This window comes from Strongylocentrotus purpuratus, unplaced genomic scaffold (assembly GCF_000002235.5).
Source record: "Strongylocentrotus purpuratus isolate Spur 01 unplaced genomic scaffold, Spur_5.0 spur5_scaffold_17, whole genome shotgun sequence".
In the NCBI taxonomy this organism is placed as follows: Eukaryota; Metazoa; Echinodermata; class Echinoidea; order Camarodonta; family Strongylocentrotidae; genus Strongylocentrotus; species Strongylocentrotus purpuratus.
The window spans coordinates 23,603,811-23,630,713 of record NW_022145602.1 but is presented as its reverse complement, the minus strand read 5'-3'; the positions used below and the strand labels follow the sequence as shown (position 1 = coordinate 23,630,713).

General features: G+C 36.3%; 1 protein-coding gene across 1 annotated transcript in view; it reads left to right on the top strand.

Moving 5' to 3' along the window:
• Positions 1–26,903, top strand: part of LOC115924949 — an 81,763-nt gene that overhangs the window by 51,472 nt on the left and 3,388 nt on the right. The window contains exons 19-22 of the mRNA XM_030987950.1: positions 15,792–15,899; positions 22,775–22,928; positions 23,517–24,495; positions 25,219–25,302. Coding sequence (XP_030843810.1) covers positions 15,792–15,899; positions 22,775–22,928; positions 23,517–24,495; positions 25,219–25,302 — 1,325 coding nt within the window. The remainder of the gene's footprint in view (positions 1–15,791; positions 15,900–22,774; positions 22,929–23,516; positions 24,496–25,218; positions 25,303–26,903) is intronic.

Here is a 26,903-nt window from a genome sequence, read left to right as displayed (position 1 = left end):
ATAGAGAATTATTAATTACCATGCACCATGTATATTGAAAGATAACAAATAAATATCAATGAAGCAAGGGGAGGATGATTTAGAACCAAAAGAGATGTAGAAAAAGAAGAAAATTGCTCAAGCATGGATTCAAAACAATAGAAAGGAAACATGGAAATAGCAAAACAGGATAATGGATATATAGAGTTCATAGAATATAAAGATTTAAAATGAAGGTCTTTTCCTGCCCTTCTTTTTTGCCAAAGAGACATTACATAGAATGTACAGTATATTTCTCATTATCTACTTTCAGATCCTTAGTGTTATTTTAGTGTTTTTTTCAAAGTAAGAACTGGAACCAGAAACTTTCTTGGCATGCTACTTTTGCAATGTTTTAATGAGAATTTCTTTACTGCAAGAAACATTCCCAGTGGTTCACAGCCCTGTTTCGTAAAACGTGTTATCAATAACAAATTTGCTCTCGGCCAATCAAATGGCATGATTTTGGTAGCTTATAAATAGTTATTGTAACTTGTTCTTGAGAACAGGTTTTATGAAACAAGGTCCTGAATCACTTGCAACATTTGCAACCATTTCATGTGCGCAGATGTTTCTTGACTTACAGTAGTGCAGTCACATTTATTTCACCTATAATGTTCTCTGAAAATTTCCTGTGTATATAAACATGTAATGTGTTTTCATAGAACACTGAATCTCAGTATGTTGTTATCAGTTGTCATTTATCAGTTGTCATTTATCAACTGTTTTGTTGATTTAGTGGGTCAAGGATGTGTCTTATCTTATTATTACAAACGATTCATTGGCAGTTGGTTTTGTGTTGAGCTATTGATCATCAGATTAACACCTCATTTTCCTGTTTGATTTGTTATCAGTATTATATCCAGGCACCAATTTTACTATGTTCTTGCCATTTTTACCATTTAGTTTGTTTTATTTTTCTTTCATACATATATAAATTAAATTGTGATAAGGGTTCAGTTGCTCTTTTACAAATTTGATGCTGTACAGGTGGTTGCTAATGATACAGGAGGATCTTGCTTGCATTGTGAAGTTTTGCACATTTATTCGGGAATGAAAGCTAGATCGAATAGACGAATAGTGATAGATCAATTCTCATAGACTTTTGAATGAGAGTTGTGTTCATACTTATATTTAAATTTTAGTAACTATATGATAAGTATAATTATCATTAAAATAACTATATAATAATTATAGTGTGAATGCAGATAGCTCAGATTGTATTTTGAATGTGGACTTCATCCATACTACTACATATAATTAAGCTAGACTATTGTAGTGTGATGCATCCAACAAGGATTATTAAGATATATTGACTGTGGACTATGTTCATACTAATATTTAAACTGGATTATTGTGTAATGTGAATACATCCAGCAGGATTGTATAAATTGACTTTGGACTGCATTCTTACTACTACTTACGCCAGACTAATTTGTAGTGTGAACGCCTCCAGCAGGGATTGTGTTTTGATGATGATCCCATGTGGTATGTATATTACCTGGGAAGTGACTCTAGCACAGTACCCTTAATAGTCTATGTATTCAGACCTCTTAATGATATTGCTTACATTTAAAGAAGTTTGAGGATTTTTTATATTTTGCGAATGAGGGTAGAATAAGCACTCAAGTTAATTCTTTGGAAATCCTGTGCTTTTGGGCTTAAATTAATCCATGGCCACCAAGGCCATGCCTTGGATGCCCCTTTGATTGGCCTCAATGCCCCTCTCATTGCATGGCCTCAGAGATTTTGTGTGCCCTTTCCAATTCTTCCTATTTGTGCTGTAATATAGGAATATGCCCTACAGAAAAGTGGCCTTGCCCTAAAAATATTGAAATTTAAGGCCACTTAATCTGTCTAATATTAAATTCTTAGAAGTAGATCCATGGCAGATAGTGGTTGTGGTATAGTATATTCATTTAATTTATATCATAAACCTTTCAATGAAGACATTTTCTAAAATTTGGAAATTGGAGATGCGGATCCTTTTTTGTGAATTAAAAACAAAATCATAATGGCAGTGAGAAGAAAAAAAATTGGGGGAATTCCCTAAGGAGAACAGAGTTTTCACTGCCAGCAAAAAAGTTGGATAGCGAAATGCCTCTTGCAAGGAAAACTCAATAAAGATTTAGCATCCTGCATTCCTGCACTAGTCTCAATACCGTATTGTATGATATTCATATGATATACTGGGCGGGGCTTATTGTGAGCAATTAAGCAATGATGATTGGCCAGCTGTCATATTAATGTACCTCTTTGTAAATGTCTTTCTTTATTTATCATATAATCTTGTTTTTAATCTACATATGCCCCTTGTCACTATACAATGATTTTTTTATATGATATATCTTGGTAGGAGTTTGGTATACAGTTCCTATTTTCTCTTTATTTGCTCTGAACAGGATATTACTACATGTATTTTAGAAGGGCTACAGGGATGTGTGCTGTTCAAACAGTAACTATTTAGGGTTCATAAAAGTAGACTAAATACCAGTCTTTTTGTTTCCTGGTTAGTCTCCCAATTTATACACTTTAAGAATTTCAACTTATGGTATTATTTAACATGTATATTTCCCTATGATTTCTTTTGTTGGAGTAAATTGGATGGCACAGTAGTGTGTGGACATATAGCATGTAAATATTGGTTGCAAATTCTATTTTTGATAGTATTTTTCAAACTTACAAGCTTGCCTGTCCGAGGACTAATAATCCTTCTACGTGTAGAAACTGATTTTTATGTCAACATAATATATTGACATAAAAGATGCTTATATGTCTTTATGTTGTACATGTTTATTGTTTAATTAATAGTTATAATAACAATTGTCATGATGAAAACTGATTCCTTATGAAGAGTAGGAGATGTGACTTATCTTTCAATAAATCAAATGGCTTTAAAATGAAATGCTCTATTTATTCATTTTAATTTTCTATCAGCCTCCCCTCCTCTTTCTCTGAAATGTCTTGTATTAAAACTTCATTAGTGTCAGTTGTGCTTTGTGACAACATCAGAACTCTCATTTCCTCTGAAGTAATAAATATTACCCTCGTCTCTGGCTCTGGCCTTTGAATCACCTTCCTCTTTCATTCAAGGAGTCTGATCAGTGTAGACTAATAGTTGGTCTCACTTTTCAAGTTGAGGGTGACTTCCAAACCACCTCCTCAGCTCAGGATATCAACACACACTGCATACAGTATGCACATGCAGGGCCTAAACCAACCAACTAGGCTAGCTCTGTAGCTGGACCATTCAATGCAAACATACCTTCATGCATGGTTCTTGTACCAAGGCAAGGAGATCATCACTGGTTGAGGATAAGATAATCATAACGGGATTCTATCAAGGAGTACATCTTTATTGATAGCTACATCCCACTGATATTGGCTACTGCCAATGATTGCTGGACTTTAAAGCCATGTCTTGTTGAAATATATACTTGGATAAAACACTTGTGGATTAAATCATCTCAAATCCGAATTAGCCAGCTAGCTGGGTAAGTTACTCATGATCTTTCCGGATGTGTTTTAATGTGAGCTTTATATAATGATTGGAATTCTCGTAGATGGGCTATAGCAGGGTTGGGCTATAGGCCATTCATTCTGTGTCTTTATTCATGCACAGATGCAAGGATGGAGTTATAAATTTATAATTTATAATTCATGTGACTTAATTGTTTATACTTGTGGATTATCATCTTGAATCCGATCTAGCGAGCGTGAGGTAGGTAATTATTCAATGATCTTTCCGGATGTGTTTTGATGATGCTGTGAGCTTTAATGATTGGAATTTTCTTGTAGACGGGCTATTGACCAGTGGATCTGCGACTTAATTCATGCAAGGATCTAGTTATAAATTTATAATTTACAATTCATGTGACTTGTATACTTGGATATTAAACACTTCAGTTGTGGAGTATCATCTTGACTCTGTTTGATCTAGCTGGTAAGTTCCTATAAGTTACTCAATGATCTTTTCGGAAGTGTTTTGATGATGCTGTGAGCTGAAATAATCAGAATACTCATAGCCAGCTAACTATAGACCAGTGATTCTGTGTCTTAATTCATGCAAGGACTTGTTGGAAAATATAAACTCCTTGATTCATGTGACTTGTTTAATTAATACATGGACTTATGAAACACTATTTGTTGACTTTCAGTATCATGTCGACTCTGATCTAGCTTGGTAGTTTCCCAGTAGGCCTCTCTTCACTAGCTCGAGATTGCCAAATATTCCGCTATATGCGTCTTCATCAGCCTGAAGTTGCAATTAGCGGGATATTGTCATCCCAAGATATCTTGGGATAGTTTTGCAAAATATCCCACTATTTGGCAAAATATCCAGCTATTTGTCCGGTGCGTCTTCACCAGATCGAAGACTCGCACTATGCGCGAACTCTGAGCAAAATATCTCAAGCTAATTTCTCAAGGTCAAGTTTCAAGTTTTGAGGTCGAATCTCAAGCTGATGAAGACGCAATTTGTAACTTCGGGATTATTTCCCAAATCAAAAATAGCGGGCTTTTTGGCAATCTCGAGATGATGAAGACGACCTAGTGCCTTTTCTGGATGTGGATGCTGTGAGCTAGGATTTAAATCCTTGAGTTGTAGACTGGCAATATATGCCATTGTTTCTGTGTCTTCATTCATTTGATTTGTTTTAACATAGATATTAAACACTTGTTGACTATCATCTTGATTCTGACCTAACAGGTAATTAGTTATTCAATGATTTTCAGATGTGTTTTGTTAATGCTGTGAGCTGTAATGAATTAAATTGTTGTAGACTTCTACATCTAATTCTACGTCGATACTTGACAGGATCCGTAAAGTCAAGATATAATGTCAAGGTGGAAATGTCTGACAATTATTAGGTGCTCTTGTGTATTCCGATGGTGCTTATTATTAAGTACAGTATGTATGCAAGGAAAAACAGACTTGCTCTGAGCCAGTGATTCAACCTTTTTATTCATATTTACTGTACATGCATGGACCTTGTGTACGTGTACTTACAGTTGTGTTCAAATGGACATATGATCGCTTAATTTTGACAGTTACTGGTACAAAAGAGCTACTGTCTGTAAAAAAATGTGCTCCATATCATTTTCACTGCTACAAATCTGTACAGCTGATTAATGTAATTTTGCTCTAGGTCTTGCTCTCTATACCTGTAGATAAATAAATCTATCTGTCACAAATTTGATGGAGTTTCATTTTTACCTCTCTTCAGTTTTACCTGCCTATTATTAGCATGAACCTAATAGAATTGTATTAGATTCATGCTATTAGAAAGTGTAAAGCTATATATCCCAGCATCAAACATCAAACTTTATAGTCTTCTCAGGTTATGTTTGTTTTTCAAACTGTTGGGCCTAAATGTCATCAACCTAGACATATTAGCATTTTCAACTGCAGGCGGAAACATCAATACATTCTTTGTAAAACTTTGACTTAATCCTTAATCCTATATGATCACCTTTAAACTTATTTCTTTTAAAAGTTTTGGGGAAATCATATACATATAATATGCAGTTGGTATTAGCTTCGGCATTTGCAAGTGTGAATTTATCAGTAAATTGATATGGAGACAGACAATTGTTTAATTCATGGCGATCGATCATGGTCAATATGTTGTAAATCAGTTTTATAGAATTAAAATCATGACCTTTGACCTTGCAATAAATCCACCTGCATTGGTCTGCATTTATTCATTTGGCATAGATCCATCACCGTTTTTTTTCTACCACTAGGCCATTGGCAACACATGTAAGCTGATCTTTAAAGGCTGTGACCTTTGACCTGAGTATGGAATGTGTGAAAAATGTCAATTTTCTTCAGTTTTTTTTCTTCTTTAGGGTGTTAAATTACTAGTCTGCAGGCACAGACTCTCATTTGACACTTTAATGCCATATTTCCCTAAAGTCTTCAGCAGAGCCTAGCTACGTCTGTCAGTCTCCTTAACTGGAGGAGGTCAAGACAACTGCCTACATGTATGTAGTGGCCGTGAGCTTAGTCTCATAATGCAGACACTGTTACGCATAACGACTGACAAGTACATGCAAACTATTAGGCAACTTTCTTGATCTCCTCTATCGCTGTGCTAAGTCAAATTAATATTTGTCTGTTGATAGCCAATCACTATCTGGGTTGATGGTTCAAATCCTAGCCCTGCACTAATATCTTTTGGAAGACATTAATCTACAATCGCCACTCTTCACCCAGGTGTAAATGGGTACCTGGCGATAGCTGGGCTAATAATAATTGTAGGGGTGGCAGGAAGAGCAGTTTTAATACGGATGTGGCTAACCTGCGTAAACATGACCCAATTATTATTATTTTTATTACTATTATACTAAACAAAATAAAAAATTGAAATATAAATACATAGTACTGTACATGGCTAGTTACATAATGCTGATGATGCCTTGCAAATGCATCATGTGACAGATCTAGTGTATTTTATTCTAAAACTATCCATGTGGATCAGTGACAAAAAGCAAAGCAAAGATTTTACATGATCTAATGAGTTTTGTGATCAAACTTGAAGTTGAACTTGAATGAGTCATTGAAACATTTCTAGTCTACTGCCGTGTAAATAAGAAAGCCATGAACTCCATTCTATATTTTATGGAAAGATTAAAAAAACAAGTTCTGAATTTGAAAGGAATTGATGGTGAGAAGTGCAAATAATGGTATTATGCTGTGCAATAGTACATTGCTCTAATATTTGACAAATGGGTGTTCCAAGATCGGTTTGTCATTCAGCCATTAACTCTTTGAGCTCATTCGGTCTGCATTGCTCATACTCACTGGTACAGGTGTATGCACTCCCAAATTGATGCTGTCTCTGTTCTTTATATAATAGCAAAAGTTAGATTCCTCAGAAATGCAGTATGCAGTAGAAAGTATACAACCTTGGTGGACCCCACCCCTCTCTCCTCCCATTCCCAAATTATCTCCTATTGATTGTTATTGATCAAAAGATACAAATATAGCATCTTCAGTTCAAGCTTTCTGAATCCATTCTGTTGTGGTTTCTTCACTTGGTCATGCAGTTGGTGAATCTTTTGTCCATCTGTCTTACTCCATTACCGTATTGACTTTAATAGATTTAGAATGACCCACCTTTTTTCTCTTAAAGGGGAAGTACACCCTCATATTAAATTGGTTTTACTAGAAGCAGAAAAGTGATAGAAACAGACCAGTGAAGGTTTGAGCAAAATCTGAATTTAAAAAAAAAAATTATGAATATTTGAAGTTGAGATGAATCACACAAATTATTATATTTCTAAGGGTGAATGTACAGGTGTATGGTTGAAAATAATCTGAAGGTGAAATATAGATGTTATTTTTGATCGTTTTTTAAATCATATTTTTTTTGTTTTCACAGACCTGTTTCTCTCATTTGTCAATATGAAACTGAAGCTTTTGATCTATGTTAAGTATTGCTGTTAGCTGCTAGGACAGCTAACGGTATGAAAAGTATAAGAACCAAATTGGACCAATTGTACAAATCATAATTTTTTTTAAGGGGGTAGAAACCAGAAGAATAGTAGAGTGGGGTTCGTCAAGATTTTATCTATGTTGTCTTTTTCAAAAAAAAGGTTAAAACCAAAAAGGAAAGGAAATGAAGGAAATTAGAAAAGAAAAGTTAAATATCTAGACCCAAATTACACTGGAGTTGGAAAGCAAAGATCCCTTTCACACTTGAAATAGTATTGTGGAAAAAGAATGAAGAACAGAAGTCCTCACGCTATGATATGAAGCTACATGTATGTAAGGACTGCTCAGGTAAAAAGGAGATGAGAGTAGAAATAAAGAAATATCAAAGGAGAGATGGGGAGATTAGGAAGAAGAAAAGGAAGGTTGGGAAGAAGTAAAGGAAGATTAAGTAGAAGGAAAGAAAGATTAGGAAGAAGAAAGACCAGGTGTAAAGTTTGAATGAAGTTGTCCTCTTTGTGAAGTCAAGTGTAGCATTCCTTGTATCTCTTTCCCCCGAACGCAAATATTGATTCTCTTGTATATGATAGCACAATGATCAATATTCCATTGATTAGTTAATCCTTGAGGTTTTGTTCGGAAAACGTGTCGATGCATACATCACTTGCATCTACCATAGGTTATTCAAGGTCCTTGAGTGCTGGATTAATAGGAGGATCGTATAGATCTCTACATACTGTAGCTTCAGAAGGAATACATGTTCAATTTGGTGTCATCGTAAGGAATTCAAGAATCCTTGTCATCTGGATGCTGTCGACTATTGTAGAGTTGGATTATGATTGATGTGATGGTTATTTTACCTGACTGCTAAGAAAGCATAAATGCTTGTAAGTAAGCAACCAGACGGCCGACAGCTTTAGGTCATCTCTGAGGGACCTGGTAGTGAGGATTAATGCCTTACCAAAGGGCACTAGCGCATCGTCTTGGTTTCGAACCCGGGTCACAGGATTACGAGACCACTGCTCTACCGACTGAGGTATCGCGATTGGTAATAGGATCAGATCTTTACACAGCTTCAGAAGGAATAGGATGATTTTGGTTTGATCGCAACAGGATTCAAGAAAACTTCCTTTCTTGACTTTGTTTTGCTATGTTGTAGAACTAGATTGGTAATAGGATCATATCTTGACAAATTCAGAAGGAATTGAATGAGCTCTGGTAGATGCATCTGATGTATTCATTTTGAATTCATCTTCATATAGATTTAAGAATACTTTGCCATCATTTTCAATTGGAATACATGTATGAGAAGAATGGAATCATCCTTCTTTGGAAGAAATAGATGTTCATATTACAAGTGAGATGTATAATCGGGAATGGATGATTTTGCTTCATCATGTTTGGTCTTGAATGCTTAAAAGTGTTAAAGCTGCATCAATTATGTGTGCCTTACAGCCAAGTTGCAGGAAGAAATGGGTTTTATGCGTTGCAATGATGAAGAAATATTTTCAAAAGTATGTTTGAGTTTGGAGTATTCCGTTGTCATAACTACAGCTCAGAGTTCAGGCACATACTTTGGTTGTACTTCACTCGTCCAAACTTCAAAGGTTGTGTTTTTATTGCCAACAAATTGCAGCAGATATAAAGTTATACAAATAACATGCGTCTCATTTGACGGTAGATAGTCGACGACTGTCATATTTCGGAGAATAATTTCATTTCAATTGTATTTTTCAAGGAGAATTGCGCTATTATTGCAACTCTGTCAAAGAGAAATGAAAATAGTTTGGAGACAATTGGTCAGCGACTTTCACCTGTCATGTGGGAGTATTTGTGCTTTTGGTGGTAAAAACAATCTGAATATTCTGGATTCTCTGTTCGATCATAGCAATGCAGTAGTGATTTCTGGTCAATTTGAAATAGTTATCTTCTTATTTTGTTCAATGGATCATCAGTGTGGCATTTATTGCGGACTTGTCTAGAAATGATATGGATGAATTGGTTTTCTCTATGTGATTGTGAAAGGAGGAAGGCTGAACACTTCAAATATATACCAGTGATTGGACCGAGTATATGCATTCGTGCATCTTTTATGAAATACAAGTTGTATTTCATGCATTCTCCTGTATTTTAGTGATGTCTTGATTATAATGGAGCGCCAGTAGTAAAATCTTGGTTTGATAAAAATGATAACTGGGCAGTATTTCACAAATGTCTTGGGTACAAGTTCACAAACATCCCATTAAAACGCATGTAATTGTAATTGGTTGTTGGCAAACTTTGACTAATGACAACTTTGTGAAACATTGCCCTGGTGGCTAGGGGAGTTCCAACCCTCTTCCTAATACAAGTTTGTATTTCATGCATTCACCTGTATTTTAATGAAGCGCCAGTATCTTGGTTTGATGAAAATGATAGCTGGGTAGTGTTTCACAAAAATGTACAAAAGTACAAGTTCACAAACATCCCATTAAAACGCATGGAATTGTAATGGGTTGTTGGCAAACTTTGACTAATGACAACTTTGTGAAACATTGCCCTGGTGGCTAGGGGAGTTCCAACCCTCCTCCTAATGGAAACTTGATGGGAAGTGAGGGATGTGCTACTCCACGTCATGGAGGGTCTCAGGCTCTCGGCTCTTACAAAGGTCTTTCAATCATTTTGACATTAAACTTGTATATGCCATGTGGTGTGCTAGTTGTTCTTAGGTTCATCACGATATAAAGGGTACCGACTCTTGAAAGGTCTCGACTATCATCTATTGTACATTAGCATACCTGCCGATTGCCAACCCTTCCGAATAATCCTTAATATTCTGATTTTCTGGAATTTTAGGACCTGAAAATTCAGAATATTCTGATTTGTCAAAATTCTGATTTCTTTGTTGGTGCTAAAGCCAAATTAAGCTTGTTTTATTATGTCCCGCGATTTGAGAGTTCATGTATTGCGTGCGTATTCACGTATTGAAAGGCTGCATGATCAAGCAGCAAATTTGTATTCGCTTTTTTGTACAGATTTACCGCGTATTGCCAGTTGCACTGCCGCTGCAAGTGCGATTTCTTATTTTCGAAGGCATACCATGTTAAAATTCCTACCAGTAATTCTTATTTTCAAATGTTGGCAGGTATGCATTAGGCTTTCTACATTAAAATTCTTGATGCCATGTGTTGTGTTTGTCCTGTAGTTGTTGTCAATTTAATCATCCTAATATTTGCAGAGGAAATCAAAATAAATATGCATGTATGTATGTAAGATGGTTTAAAGAAATTTAGTGGCACAAAAATATATGCATCTGGAAAGCAAAATTAACAATAGTTAGTAATGTCTCTTCTTTTTTGACATATATTTGAATGAAAGTGTATAGCTAACATTTAGCCTCATTGAGATGGTTTATGCATTTAAACTTCACAACAGCTAAATATTGCATATTGTACTATGCATATCTTCACATTTATCATCTAGAAATCAAAAGATATGTAACTAAATTTGTTTTTAAGGCTTACCAAAACTGCACATGATCTTTAATCTCACAATGAGGAATAGATATTGAACATTCTAGTGTTTTTTATTGGTGAATTCCTCTTTTCTAACTTCAGCTTTCTTATTGTTTTGTGTATGCTTAGAATAAGGCAAGATCATTATTTTTCAAAGCATGAAGGATGACTACTTACATTTATGGCATTATCACATAGCGGATATCAGTTTATAATTGGCAAATATTAAGTAAACCTTGGATCCTCTCTAAGCAAATAAATGACCTGCCTGACTAATATTCAAACTGAAACCAATAGTATAATCAAAACTAAAGCTTACTAATAAAGGGCAATAATACAACCAATTGAAACTAAAGTGACTCCTTTACGAACTGTAAGGATTAGTTGGGGGAAAAAGACATGGGAGCACTCAGCAGTGAACAATTCATCTGTGGAAAGCTCAAAAGAGGGCTGGTAAACTGAAAAAGAGTTCTTCTGGTAATATAAAATACTTAAATATAACACTGAGATATAATCACACTTTTATGACACCAATGACTAAAAGAGCTCCCACAAACAGAAAATTATTTTTTAAAGTTTTATATTAATCTGAGTCATATTTGACTTTGTCTTTTGACATACAGTACCTGCCCTAGTAAAAATATCAAAGTGAAAAACAGCAAACAATTTAAAAACAAAACTATTGTCAACTCTTCATATATTTTTCATCTATCCTTTGTTCTTAATCCTTAGCCTAAAAATATGTGTTATTGTTGTTGCCTATTTACCTTTTCCATTAAAAAAATTGTTCTTTTAGGAATTACCATAATAGCAGAAAATAGCAAAATATATAATTTGTGCCTTTAAAAAATCTATCAAGAAGGAAAGATAAATATTTGTAGTCTTATATATTTGTTCTCTCTGATCTGGCCTAGTTTCTGTTTCACATTTAAAGAAGAATAGACCAAGGGGCAAGTTTGTGAATGCAAAGAAAGGTTTTATGGGCAAAAAGAATTTCCATTTTCGGTTTAACTTAATAAAATTTGGAGTGGACTTTAAAAGATTTTTTTTTTTTTTTTTTAATGCACATATAAGTGCTCTTTAAAAAAATAAAGGAATCAGGAACAATTAGTGTTTAGATCATGATTTGGATACTTGATAGTTGATACCTTTAAAGTGTTGAAAGCATGAATAGGAATAATGATAACAATGAGTATTTGAATAGTGCTACATCCTTGTCGTGAAATGCTCAAGGCGCTGAGTGGGCAAGAATAGGTTTCTGTAAAAACTCAGCAAAAGAAAGAAAGGAAGATAATTCAGGTTTCATGCCTTGCACGGCACACCTGCATATTTACTTATATTTTGGATAATGTTAAGTTCTTTAATGGAAAAGGACATGAATTGCACTAAAGATCCAATGCCTCAGTACATCCTGGACCTAGGTCCATGGTTACATGCAGGTCAGAGTGTACAGTATAGGATTAAAAAGTTCAATAAAAAAATTGAATAAAATGTATACTGGGAGTCAGCTCTCTCTATTAAGACGTATCTGATCAATCGTCACTAATTCTTCGTGGAATGAAAAGTTCAAAACAAAATTCCAAGTCTGCTTATTTAGTCTTTCTTTTGTTTGTCACTGCATAAAATACCTTTCAGTCTGCGCACAAATTGGCTGTATCCAAAATCTCAGAACAAACAGAATAGCTGAGAGAGAGAGAGCTGTAGAATAAATAAACTGTATTAATGGAGGACAAAGTTTGAATTGAAATCCAAAGTGCAAATATGAAGTGGAATTAGATACAGATAGCTGGCATAGACTTCTGTTGCCTAGTATAGATCTAGATCGCAGTGCCACTGGTCTGGCTGCCATGCAGGTAGCCGCCACAAAAATTGGATCAAAAGTTTGAGGAATATAAAGCCCATGTCTTGCGTCAAAGTGTGTGTTTTGCTGTTAAATGTTGGAAAAACTAAGTTATAGCGAACTCTTGTGATTTTTCTTCAAGTGAGATCTGGCGGGAATTTACGGTGATTGTTCCTTTTGGAAGCATGGAATTTGTATGTTTGCCACGTGACCTGAGCACTGTAGGACCTCTCTAAGTCTATTGGATTGGTGGTGTTTGGAAACATTTGTATTGACGAAGAACATGGTCATGTGACTCTAAGAATGTGCGCACATTCATATGCACAATGTCTTTCGGTGTTTACATCAGTTAGGGAATATTGGTACATTTGGTAGAGTACCTGGATCAGTGTTTAGCATTTATTCTTCAGGCTATGTACACTAGGCTTGTCTCCATCAACTTGAGTTTGCCAAAGCACCTGCTATTTTCAGACTCAGGATATTATATCCCGAAGCTCGGAATTGCGACTGGGATAGTTGAAATAGCAGGTTATTTGGCAAACTCGAGCTGATGAAAACAGGCCTACTTACTCTGTATTCTGTAACATTGTGTAGAGAGAGAGAGGGAGCAAGAGAAAGATGGGTTGGGGGACCCATAAGCATCCAGTCTGAGTAAAAATCAAAAGAAACTGAATACAGAAAAGCGATCTATGAGCCTAGCCGATTCCTGATTTGCCGACTTTTCCTTTTCATTTTTGTAAAAGAAAATATCCTTGTCGATCATGCCAGAACTTAAGAAGGGCAGACAATTATATCTTTTGATAACACAAAGTTGCTTGTTCTGGCTCTCATCAGTAACTTTTGAAATCCAGGCCAGCTCTTCTAGCTTTGAGAAGACAATAACATGGAGTCTATAATTTAAATATAAATTTCAATCATGGATCATTGACTCGAGGTAGTTTGAATTATATTAACCTTGGATGTACAAGGGCATTGAGAGATTGAGAATGAAATTTACTGGTATTGTAGTACATGTACATGTACGTGTATTAGTTTGTGGGAGGTTCCTTTGAGAGAGATGTCTCCCAGAAGAATCCACATTAGGCATGTTTCCATCAGCTCAAAATTGCCAATTACTATCCCGCTAAATATTTGAACTAGCCCGCTAAATATTTGAACTATCCCGATCGCAAATTATCCAGTTAATTTGCGTCTTCATCAGCCTGAAGTTGCAATTAGCGGGATATTTGGTCAAGATAATCATCCCAAGATATCTTGAGCTAGTTTGAAAAATATCCCGCTATTTGTCCGGTGCGTCTTTACCAGCCCGAAGACTCGCACTTTGCGTGAACGCTGAGCAAAATATCTGGAGCTGATTTCTTGGGCTCCAGTTTTAAGTTTTGAGGTCAATTCTCGAGCTGATGAAGACGCGATTTATCTTCTGGATTATTTCCCAAATCAGAAATAGGGGGCTATTTTGCAATCTCTAGCTGATGAGGACAGGCCTATTGTATTCATCATGATCACTCTGCATGCAGTTTGATGATGTGCTTGCTAGCTTTTAATTTAATGAGATTGAAGTTGTGAGAAGGGTGTATTTTTCTCGATTTGAACAATTACATTTTGTTGCCGAGATTTCTGACTTGCTCTGATCAATTGGCCGCACATTCTCAACACTTCGCCTTTCATGATTAGGGCGTACCTGTTCAGCTGACTCAAAAAAAATTTTTTTTTTTTTTTTTTTACCACTCTTAGAAATTGGCATTGGGCATTATTTTGGCTTGTGATAGGAGGTTTGCTTATCAATTGACATTGTGGAAGGAACATATTCAGTAGGTAAGGCTCACACTAATTTTACTGTAGACGGTCCAGACAAAATTTGAGCCTATATGCATAGAGCCCTGTGTAGAAATTCTGACATGTGGTCCCGACCTGCATTTTGGGCACCTCAAGTATCTAGCCCTTCAGTAGGGTTAGGCCTAGTACAGGTGTACATGTCTTCATGAAGTCATTTCCATGTACCTGTAGGCCTGCACAAACCAGGAACTTTGTACCATTGCGATCAAGTTTGTCTTTTTTGATAATCTATAGGAGTAAACCCATGCAAAAAGGTGATAGTATTCACAGGGAAGAGAGAAATGTCCTTGATTTCTGCCGTTTCCTGATCAGACGTTTCCTGAAATCATGCCTTCAATATGCTGAACAAAGCCTGAGATTACAGAAGAAGGAAGGAACAGTTCACCCTCATCCTCAGTGTAATTAGAGAGCCTCGATAAGCATCTATCGATCTGTAGCATGGATACCTCCTTCTAACTTTGTCAACAGATCTTATTTGTAAATGATCATTATATCCTGCGATTTTCCTGCTTAGATAGATGGACATGAGACTTTGTTTTCTTTGAACAAGGAAGAAGGTTGCATGACACTGTAGAGTACAGAGGACAGTTTGTTTACCATGCATGTCTCTCAGTGTTTACTTTGCACGAGGATTGAATGAATAACTATATCCTTCTCAGTTGATGATGAAGTGATCTTAGTTTGGAGAAGATGTATTACTGCGTGACAGTAAAGTCTCCAAAGGTTGGTATATTGACATAACTCTCTCTTTACTTTTTAATTTTTTTTTAAAATTGTACTTGTCGTGTTAAGGTTACATGTCATTTTTCTGAAGGTTCATAATTTGTAAGGTTTGTATAATTTCCTAAAAATGAAACGGGGGTTTGTAATGCCGAAATTCATTTACGAACCCCCATGTACGGAAAATTTGTGTTTTGGAATTATGAACCTTTAGAAAAATAAACATTCGGCAAAACAAGTGCATTCTGGTTTGTTTGATAATCCCTGTATTTTTTTGTGACAAATTGTTGAGCAAAAATTGCTCAATTAAATACTGAAACCACAAATATAGCTTCTAGATTGTACCTACTACACATTTGTTAAATGTATAAAAATCACAAATATTTTTTTCAAAAGTGTAGCAACTTAACAATTTTGTTACTGTGTTGTTTGTACTTATCTATTTTAGGAGGGAGTTGTAAGGAATAAGAGGATTTCTCCCGAAAGCATCCCGTTCAAACCTGACCAGGCAGAGCTAGAGGAATGCGTACAGAAACTACAAGATCTTTCTCATCTGGTAAGTTTGACTTTATCTCCTTCCTACAAACGACTCCAAACTTGGGCCAAGACGAGGAAAGTTTGGTATTGTTTATAGGTCATAATCATAGAGCATGGCTTTAAATCAATTGATTTACAATACTATTTTTTCCCCGTAACATGAGAGTAATTTTAATCATTTCATTCTTTTAATTAAATATAATGTTAATTGTTATTGTAAATCGGGGCACGCTACAAGAGTCCTATCTCGCACCCGGGCAACGTGCCTGACACGGCCGGTTGTAGCAACTACTCCGAAGATCAAGATAATTAATCTTGGTCTAAGACTCTAAGGAGACACGAACGAACAAATGCTTCAAACATACTGAAGAGGCAGGCGGTTTGTTGTGAATCCATCTACCGTATTCAGTACCGTTTTGTTTTCAGAAAAAAAGGTACTTGTAGCTTCAAGCTTGTGTTGATATACTGGTATTAATTGTTACCGAGTATTAACACTTTGATTGCTTTTTGTGCCTTTATGCACTGTTGCTCATTTGCCACACATGCATCTTTGCACAAAAGAATGGCACCAAGTGAGGGAAGGAATGCCATGTGGAACACAATAAAAAGCCTTGTAAAATGACCCATTTATGGTCTTGCTTAGCTCCATTACAGCCCTTTTAACACTGGCGATGGCAACAGTTTAAAAATCTTGATTCCTATTGGTATATCTATCCCATGATAATACAATGTGGCACAGTGAGAATATTGCCTGGCAAATAAAGAGTTAAGAAGAATATTATGGGAGTGATTTGTGACCTGCAGCAAAGTGGGTGGCTACATGTAGGTGGTTCAAGTAAAGTGTCACACAAGTCTATATAGCGAGATTCACACAACAGACAGTTGGTTAAATTTAACTTTAAGTTGTGGTTTTAAACATCAAAGTTATATTGCAGTTTATAGTGACCATGCGAACACATTCGTGGTCACAAAACTTTTTATTTGAAGATTAATGTACATGTATGTATGTTATTGTTCCCAATATATTTATTTTTTTGATGTACATGTACAGCGCTCTGATCAATAAAGCACTTAGTAGGAAACAATCATTTTAATTATTATTAATCATTAGCATGATAAAAACAAGTGATGGGAGTCCTCACCTGAAATGCTGTGCCCTGTGGACGCAATTTACTTTCAGGTTACGCCAGTTTTGTAGTAACCATGACTACTAGTACAGTGCACTTGCCTGGCTTGTCATTTGAGTTTTGAATACTTGTTGTTTTGGTCCCTTGGGAATCCTCATGGTTGTTTGTGGATAGTAAATTTCTTTGTGTATAGCTTTGAGATTGTTCAAACTTGAAGTTTAAAACTAGAGTTTCAAAAACGGTCCTACATGAACATAACTTTTGATAGAGGATATGCTTACATAATGAATGGCCTGACGTGTTCTACTATTTCAATATCATCTTTCAAATCAACTTTATTAATGCACACCTATGCATAGTAGACAGCCATAAATGTATGGTCTTGCAAATGTGAATGATTTGATTTGTGTGCACGCACAATAAGCGTATCAAAATGAAGTAAATCTCTTCAATGATGGATACAAATCTATTAAAAAAAAAGGATTTCATTTGTAAAATGAAATGATGCATCAGCCATTTCAAATTGTGACCATTAAATTTTATGGGCAGTGAATACAAATCTTAAGAAACAGAAATTAAATAAGAGAAGAAGATGAAGAAACCTAACAAACAGTTTTATCAATCTATTTGCTTGAAAAGGTGTGTCTTTTAGTACGCTTTTCTTAAAAAAAATAATACAGTTTGTGCTGGCCTACAATGCAACCACATAAAAGACTTTTGAAAGTGTTATTAATCTTGGCACCTTTAATATCTTGAAGCAACATTCCTTTGGCCGCATACCAAGGTGTCTGTTACAATCAAGGGAAACTGCTCAATTTGAACTTGTTTCAGACATATCTTTACATACACCCTTCCTATCAAAATGTTTTGTTTAAAAACTTGAGACATATGTATTGGATGACAAGGAAATGGTATGACTTTTATATTGATAATTAACATTGTAAGATTTAAGAGAAAGCAAATTACCCGGTAGGCTTTTATACACAGACATCTTCTTACAATCTTACAATCTTTAATACATCTTTCCAAGCTTGGTCTATCAAGATATTTCTATTTTCCAGCACCATTCAGGACCCTGTTTCATAAAATACTTGTTATCAATAACAAGTTTCAATAACTGTTATAATGCTATAAGCTAATAAAATAGTGGCATTTGATTGGCTGTGAACTGATTTGTCATAGATCTGTGCCAGTTGTTTATTGTTAACAAGTTTTATGAAACATGGCCCAAGTCTATTTTATATTCATAAGCGTTCCCAAACACTCATGTCTTATTCCTGTTGTTTATGTTGGACCAGGGAGAGTGTTAGAGAACTCTCCCTGGTTGGAGCAGGCTTCCTGCATGTGCATTGAAGGAGGAAATTACTGGGAATAAATGTTAGGCATATAGGCAGGATCAGGAGGAAAAGTGTCTTTACATAAAAATTGAAATAATTTGTAAAGTAGACTGAACTTGTCACTTTGATAGGCTGGTAGCAAGTGACATTAATCTTGTTCCATTTTTTTAGCAGTTTTAACCTCTCAATACATATTTTAGCTTGGTTTTCTACTGAAAAATTTAACATGTTCATGAAATACTTATAAAAGGGGGTGAATTACGCTTTCATAGATTCACCCTCCAATAAAAGTTTTAGTTTGTAGAATCAAGAAAGAGTACATAGCAACTTTTAGCAAGTATTTCAAACTCTACTTTAATATTTCAATCAGATTTGTTTGTTTACATGCATGGTCATGTGATTTCTGTTATGGGGAAAGACAGTACACTACAATTCAAAAAGTCCTTGAACACTGCGTAATATATAGTACTTTAAAGCACTCATCCTGTCGTTTGATCCCTTAAAGTCAACTAAATCCATGGGTCCTGTTTCACAACACTTGTCATCAGTGACACGTGACAGTTTTTGTTATAAGCTACTGAAATCCTTGCTTCTGATTGGCTATCAGCAGATTTGTCACTGATTTTTGCCATTTGTCATTGAAAAAAGGCTTTGTGAAACAGGTCCCCACCTGCATTTACACTGCAAGCAAAAACCGTTGTTTTTCATCAACTTTTCCTACATTCCAGAGTTTTGTCAGAAGTTGCTAAGCAGCAACCCATATTACACCGAAAAACCCACCTCTGGGGTGCGGTTTAGTTAATGGCGGCCGAAACTCCACTGTTTTTTGTTCAGTGTTAATGCTCCTTCTTACAACACCAATTGATTATTCGTTTTTTGGGCACATGCGCACAACTTGACAAATAAATAACAGAATTGTAAACACCATTTTTTTAATTGTTTTTTTCAGTTGTGTAAATAGTAGTTAAAAAAAGCAATGTTTTTCCAATCGTTTTATCTGTAATGTGAATGGCCCTACAGTAACTTTAATCTGACTGTGTTTGTTCAGTGTAAATGCTCGCTCTCACAACACCAATTAATTACTTGGTTTTTTGGGCACATGCGCACAACTTGACAAATATAACAGAATTGTAAACACCATTTTTTTAATTGTTTTTTTCAGTAGTGTAAATGGTAGTTAAAAAAAGTAATGTTTTTCCAATCGTTTTATCTGTAATGTGAATGGCCCTACAGTCACTTTAATTTGACTATGTTTGATGTGTGAATAATTTGTAAACAAACCTGTTGACTTCTTAGCAGATCATGAGATGCACAACCAGAGAGTGATTCAATGTACCAAGGTACTCCTAATTGTTAATGTATGCCTTATCAGCAAGTCATTTGAATGTTGGCTGGGGATCGATTCCTTATTCCAAGACTGAAAGTGTAATATTCTGGATGAAAGGATTGTCTTATTTGTGGCCTCATGTTCAAGTTTTGGAATAACATTTTACGTTGTTTCTTTAGAGAGGAGGTGTGTATTAAGTATACGGTAGATCATTTTCATTCTCAGGATACTTTTTTTTCCCAGCTAGAATAGATTTGAAAGTCTAAAAGGGAAAAACTGCAAGTAACTAATACTGATTTGTATTCATTTATTAGAATATCAAACCATTACATGGTGTGTTTTGTATTGATTTGTTTCTAGGAGAAACTTATCTTTGTTTTCTTGATAATGGATCGTTCATCCTTTTCCTCGTGATTAAGATTAGGAATCAGATTTTATATTTTTGAGTTACAGGTGTGTGTAAATAAAAAAAATGAAGAGTTTGTGAAGTTAGACTGTAGCATACATGTAAGTTTAGTCAAATCTAATATATTCCAACCTCCTAATTCAAATCATGCCTCGGTACTTATCTATTTCAGCAGATGTGAACATTTTGACTTCACCAGAGGAGATTGCATTGCATCTTTGAATGTTTTTCTTACAATAGAAATATATTACCATATAAATGCTGTGAAGTGTGAATCGAAACAAAGCTCTTCATTTGGTTTTGATATTTTGACCTGTACTCTCTTGTACTGCCTTTTAAATCAACCTGCTCATGCAGCTTTAGGCACTGTCCCTGATAGTGTGCTCCAGGGGATGTTCGTGACTTCTAAACAATACGTCAGACGAACCCAATAAAGGGGTCTAAAACTTCCGAGAAATGACAATGGATGGCTGGTATGGGGTGGTTTCTATTGTCCCCATTGGTATTGAATGGGTTTCGCTCATGCATGCATGTTTATACCGAGAACTCAAAAAGTATTAGGACTGTATTTAGTACCCTCAGTATAGTGTGCGCTTTAGAACGGATATCACACAGGACTTTTGCATGGGATATATCAAGGAATATTGCTTTGGATATATCAAGGAATATTTGCCACAATAATTTTCATGTAGGAGTATGAGTACAGATCTGTAGAGCTCTACAACATTACACAGGTAAAGTTTCTCAAAGTTTTATTTAACCCGTTTAAAGGCTTTGATAATGATAGGCAAGAAAGCAAACTATCGGAAGTAATTATCGGAAGTAATTAGGGCCCTATATGTTATCAAAGCTGCCAACCATCCTATTTTGGGAGAATGATTCCTATTTTGTGTCCTTCAAGCTATTGTTTTGAATCCTAAATTCCTCTCTTAACATTATTGTGGAATATTCTGTGTGAAAAGTTTAAGACTGTATTCCTAATTTTGCCTTGAGATATTCCTAATTTTTTGCTGTGAAAAGTTGGCAGGTATGTGTTATGCTTAACAGGTCTACTCAAGAACTGTCATGGGAAATACAAGTACACTACAGTCAAACCTGTCTAATATTAGAAGTCATGTGATATTGATCGCAACTAAGAGACCTATCCAGCTAATTTGCGTCTTCATTAGAACGAAGTAGCAAATAAGCTGGATAGTTGGTCGGGATAATATCCCAAGATATCTCAGTCTAGTTTGCGGTTTTCCGTGCTTACTCGAGGTCAGTGGTTGTACTAGCGCGCTGAGCGGTATAGATCGCATGTGCGAACCGGAAATCGTTGTGCATGATGGGATCGGGATATTTGACTCCGGACTTCGGTCTAATGAAGACGGTCGCAAACTATCCCGCTAGTTCGGAAATAGTGGGATATTTTGCAAACTAGACCGAGATATCTTGGGATATTATCCCGACCAACTATCCAGCTAATTTGCTACTTCGTTCTAATGAAGACGCAAATAGCTGGATAGTTTGCGATCGGGATAGTTCAAATAGCTGGATATTTGGCAATCTCAAGATAGTGAAGACGGGCCTATGGAAAGCAAGAGTTTGATTCACAGGAGCAGCAAGTGCACCACAAGTACTACATGTAGTCTGCAAGCACAGACCCTAATTTGACACTTTATCAAAAAATCATTGTGCCTTGAGAGAAGCCTGGCCCAGCTACTCAGGAGCGGCTATAGTACATGGCCTATGGTAGTCTTATAGTGCAGACTCTCTTTTACGACTGACCAGGGTTTGTGCTTGCAGACTACACAAGTACTAACAGAGTATAATTTGGTGTGATTTTCAGTTAGAGCTCAAGCAAGGTGTATTTAATCAGGATGGTCAACTGTAGTCTTTAACATTGGATAGAATATTGTCCTCTATGTGCGATTTCAAAATTTAGTTGAAGTACCAAAAGTTAAAAAAAGTGGTATTCTTGCAGTGTGTTGTACACATGCTGGTCTGGTCCTAAGTTTGCTGTACTTGTTAATAATTTCTTTACAACCCTGGCTACTGGTCTCATTTTTATATCCTGTTACTAGTACTTTAGAATAGAGTGAGCTGTGGCATTGATACCTAGACAGAATGAAGAGCACTGTTTTCTATAGTCTGCCAAGTTTCATTACAATCAGATGATTCCTTTACAAAATATTTCCATAGAGTTCTAATCCTCCTTTTGTCACATCGCACAATACATTAGGAATCAGAGAGTTAAAGGTAAAACAAGGTTTTGGTACGGGGTCATGAATTTGGTTCAAATGAACATATTGGAAGCATATGCGATCCTATAATATTTAATGGTTTAAAATTGAGTCAAAAGTGTCAAAATTATAAATAATATACCCTTTTATGTTGTGTAGCTCCCTCCCAAGACCGATATTACTTCAGCGTTAAAACGACCGATTTGCTATTCCCGTTTTGAAATTATATATGAGAGCTGCATATTCTGAGATTGTCATGGTCGCAGCTACCATGGAATGGCCTTATTAAGTGATGATGATGATATGGGCGATTTTGGCATATTGTAAACAATTACCATCATCTAACCAATATAATTCATTGAATGTACATTTTTTTATTTCTGGAAGTGTGAAGGCATCAGTTCCACATTGAATTAATGTTATCCTTCTAACTGACACGGTTGAGTTCACATTCTTCTCTCTCTTTAATACACAGGATGATACATCATCAGATGAGGATGTGCCTGACTGTGAGTCCATAGAACCTTTACTAGAGTCTGGATACAGGACAGAGGCCAGCATTGGACGTAGCCCTGTCCCTTCTAAACATCAACTGTTTCCTCAGTCGTTCCCTATTTCAACCGTTGTAGGTAAGAACTTTCCACAGCACCATCCCTTACAAGCCTCAATCGTATTGTTCATCTGTCATACTTTGGTCCAACAGTCATCAGTTTCCACATATGCGGAAAGCCATAAATCGCCAGACTTGGTGGAAATACTATTAATTGGGTAAACACCTGAAGGTTGTCAAATTCCCCAATGAGAGCCTGCTCCTATGCGTCTTTAATAGCACCATTCCTGACAAGCTTCCACTGATTCCCCAGCCATGTCACAACCTAAAGAATCATGGATAAGCATTGGATGTTGCCCCATCTCCTTTTAGGCCTATACTGTTCCCTCAACCTTACCCCATTTCAAACAATGTTTACTTTAGATGTAGTTTATCCTATCAAAAAAAGGAAAATTCTGAACCTGTTGCATCACTTTTATTGTTATAGGTGAGTTGTTTTTGCAAATGCAAATCTTGTGCATGACAGATGAAGAGTTTTCCTTAAAATTGTACATAATTTGTTCATGTGAAAAACTGCATTGATGGCTTAATGAGATTGTCTGGTATCTTGTGTATAAATAGTAATAATACCCATTGAACTTTTTATTTTATTTTCTCTACCTCTCAGATGCCTTAGCCTTAGATGCCTTCCCGCAATCATTCCATCCTATTCCTAGTCTAGACAGAGCAACCTTCCTCTCCAGTTCTCGTGGCCTCCTGCCGCTCTGTCCTCGCTGCGGATATCACCTCGACCCTTCTCAACACCAAGTCTTCTCATCTACGGAGATCCTCTACCCTAAGCTCTTCAATGCCTTTGATCCCATTGGGCTTCTCTCAGGGGACGCCACAAGCATAACCGGACTCTCGGACACTCTAGATGACTTGTTCAAGAATGAAGTAGCGAAGCCATCGCTCCAGGATTGTGGCACGCAAACTGAAACTGTCAAAGAGCACCGTAAAGAATCATCACGACTTCCGTGCCATGCCTGCGTCCAGACTGACTTAGAGGTTCGTATTCGTAAATTAGCCGGCACACAGACTGAAGAGGATGCTGCTTGCTTGTTGAACAAGAGTTCAGAGGTCACGCATCAAGGATCAAGCACATGTAGCCAGGGAGTGTCGGCTAGCGTTGTGCTGACAGAAGCTCAATCACAAACAGACAATACAGAAGAGAGCTGCGATACTGTCCATGTAGACAATGCGGTTGACGTGAGTCTAGCGAAGGTATCGCTGACAGGGAACTCATCCACGCAGATAGACTGCGTTTCCAATGAGGAATCATTGGTAGAATTAACTAGCATTGCAACACAAACCTTGCCAAACCCTAACCAAGCTACCTCAGCATCTTCTTTCACCTTTGACCTTACCATCCCCGTACCTTCTAACGATCATCTGGCCCTCGTCAAGACATCCTCTGTATCATCCACCTATCTGGCGCCCTCTACCTTGCCTCCGCATCTCATCTCTGAAGATTGGGATTCTGATATCAGCTCCGATTCGCCCCTGTTTGTCAGTGCACGGTCGTCACCTCTCGTCTTCGGCAAGCAAGAAGGGGAACCACCCAAGCCTGTCGAGACGCTGAGCTTCAAACCCATAGGTGCAAGCAGGTATGGTGGATTTTAAACAACTGGATTCTCACATTCCCAAAAGCTTAATACAGGAGACAACCGGTTCCAGTAGCCAATGACTTGATATCATGCTAAAAAATAAGTTCAAAGATTTACAAGAATGCTCATGTACTTTAGGGGTTGATCAAAGAATATATGCTTCTTAGGTGGCTGTTCATGTTATTAATAATTATATATGCAGAGATGCCAACTGTTCCGTTTTTGGCGTATTTGTTCTGTTTTTTCGCTACGAATACGGCAGTATGTTTTTTGTATGTTTCGTTACGTTTTTTTTTTTTTTTTTTTTAGTGACATTTTTCTTAATTTCTGATCATGGGCTTTGTGTCATAAGTTTATTATGCACCTATATCTTCAAACGATGCACGCAGGATGGTGATACAGGCCCCAAACTGCGCACATTGCGAACAACCCACACATGTAATGTATGCACGTCGCGCTGCGATCCGGGTACGTATACGTGGTATTGCCAGGTTTTTTAAGCTGCTTGATTGGGCGATATGTTGAGTTGAGAGATTTTTTCTAAAATACTGTTTTTTGCTCTTAAGAATACTTTTTTTTGTAGAAGAAGTTTGGCATCTCTGTATATGGCACACACAAAACAGAAGACATTGATAAAAGTGTAATAACAATGATTATGAACTAGATGTGGTGGCCACTGCTTAAAGAATCTGATTATTTGTCTTTCCCTTGTTGTCTTGCCAGAGAAAAGATGGAACAGACTGTTCCTGCATGTCTAGATGAGAACTCTAATAAAGACATAGCAAGACACAAGCCCAGTGTACACAGGTGAGTGAATGTACATCAGGCCAGTTTTCATCAGCTTGAGATTGCCAAATAGCCCGCTATTTCTGATTTGGGAAATAATCCAAGTTACAAATCACGTCTTCATAAGCTCGAGACTTGACCTCGAAACTTGAAACTTAAGCTCAAGATATTTTGCTCAGCGTTCACGCATACACTGTAGTGTGAGTCTTCGGGCTGGTGAATTCGCACCGGACAAATAGCGGGATATTTTGCAAACTAGCCCAAGATAACTTGGGACGATAATCTCGACCAAATATCCTACTAATTGCAACGTCAGGCTGATGGAGACGCAAATTAAGCCTAAAATTAACTGGATAATTTGCGATTGGGATAATTCAAATATCGGGATATTTGGCAATTTCGAGCTAGTGGAGACAGGCCTACTGACAATCTCTTTCATTTGTCTTTAATCGTCCTTGGTCAGTTCAGTAAATCAGCTGTTTCTGAATGCTTATAAACCTTTGAAGTGTTGCACTGTTGTTGTTGTCACCTTCCAATGTTTTCACTGAATGCCGCTACTAAATGCCAAGGATTTAACACCATTCAATATCAACTTAATCCATCTTTAACCACAAGCCTTATATAGCATTGGCTGTGTATAGTATTCCTCACGATGACCCTGAGCTGAGGAGAGTTAGTTGTCTTTTCAGCAAGAGAAACCCTCATAGAAAAGATTGTCTGTTAAGAGCAGAAAGGATGTTAGTTTAAAATGTTTCAGGATATGAATTAAAGTGGAGTTCTGAGGGGTGTTTCGCAAAGATCATAAATCAAGCTTAATTCTAAGTTAGACTTAAATATTATTGAGAGCCATTTGTAGCCTTATAATGAAATATATTCAAAAGCAAAAATTAAAGTATTTTAGACTGTTAATAAATTTCACATCAAGAACATGAAATCTTCTTGATAATGGAAAATATGATTGATTTATATGAACATTTGATGCCTTTCAAAATAACTTTTGGCCCTCGAAACAGGATCCTTTTCACACCTATCGTAGATTTAGGATTGAGGTCAGATCGTTGTGTACTTGTTATAGTGTGCATTGTTATCCAATATCTTGTATCGTCAGTTGTGACAATAGAGCTCTTTGCAAGTGCCACTCCTTGTACAAACTGGTACAGAAAACATTGCATTGTGTTTTATTTTCTACGTGAAAAAATAAGACTGTCAAATATTATAATATATATTTTGGAGTATTACTGGATGAGGGCTTTTGAAGAAGTTCTTAACTTTTAAAGTCTTCTCTACCAATAGCATTTTTTTTCGTTTTCTTTTCCATGTTGACACCAACACAATATGTGATTATGCAGATAATCATGAATACAAAAGACAGCCACACACTTTCAATGGACCCATTTACTTACATATTCAAATGTTATGCATACGATGTAAACAAAGGTTGTTCTTGACCACCCTGAAGCTTGTTTGAGGCTTGTCCAACATAGCAACAATGTATTGTATGCAGACTGGATTCCAAGTATTATATTTCATTCATTAATGTCAATGACAGGTTAATGGAATAACCCAACACTAGGTCCCCTGGGAAGAAAAAATCTATAAATTTGAAGTTAGTGAGCCTTTTG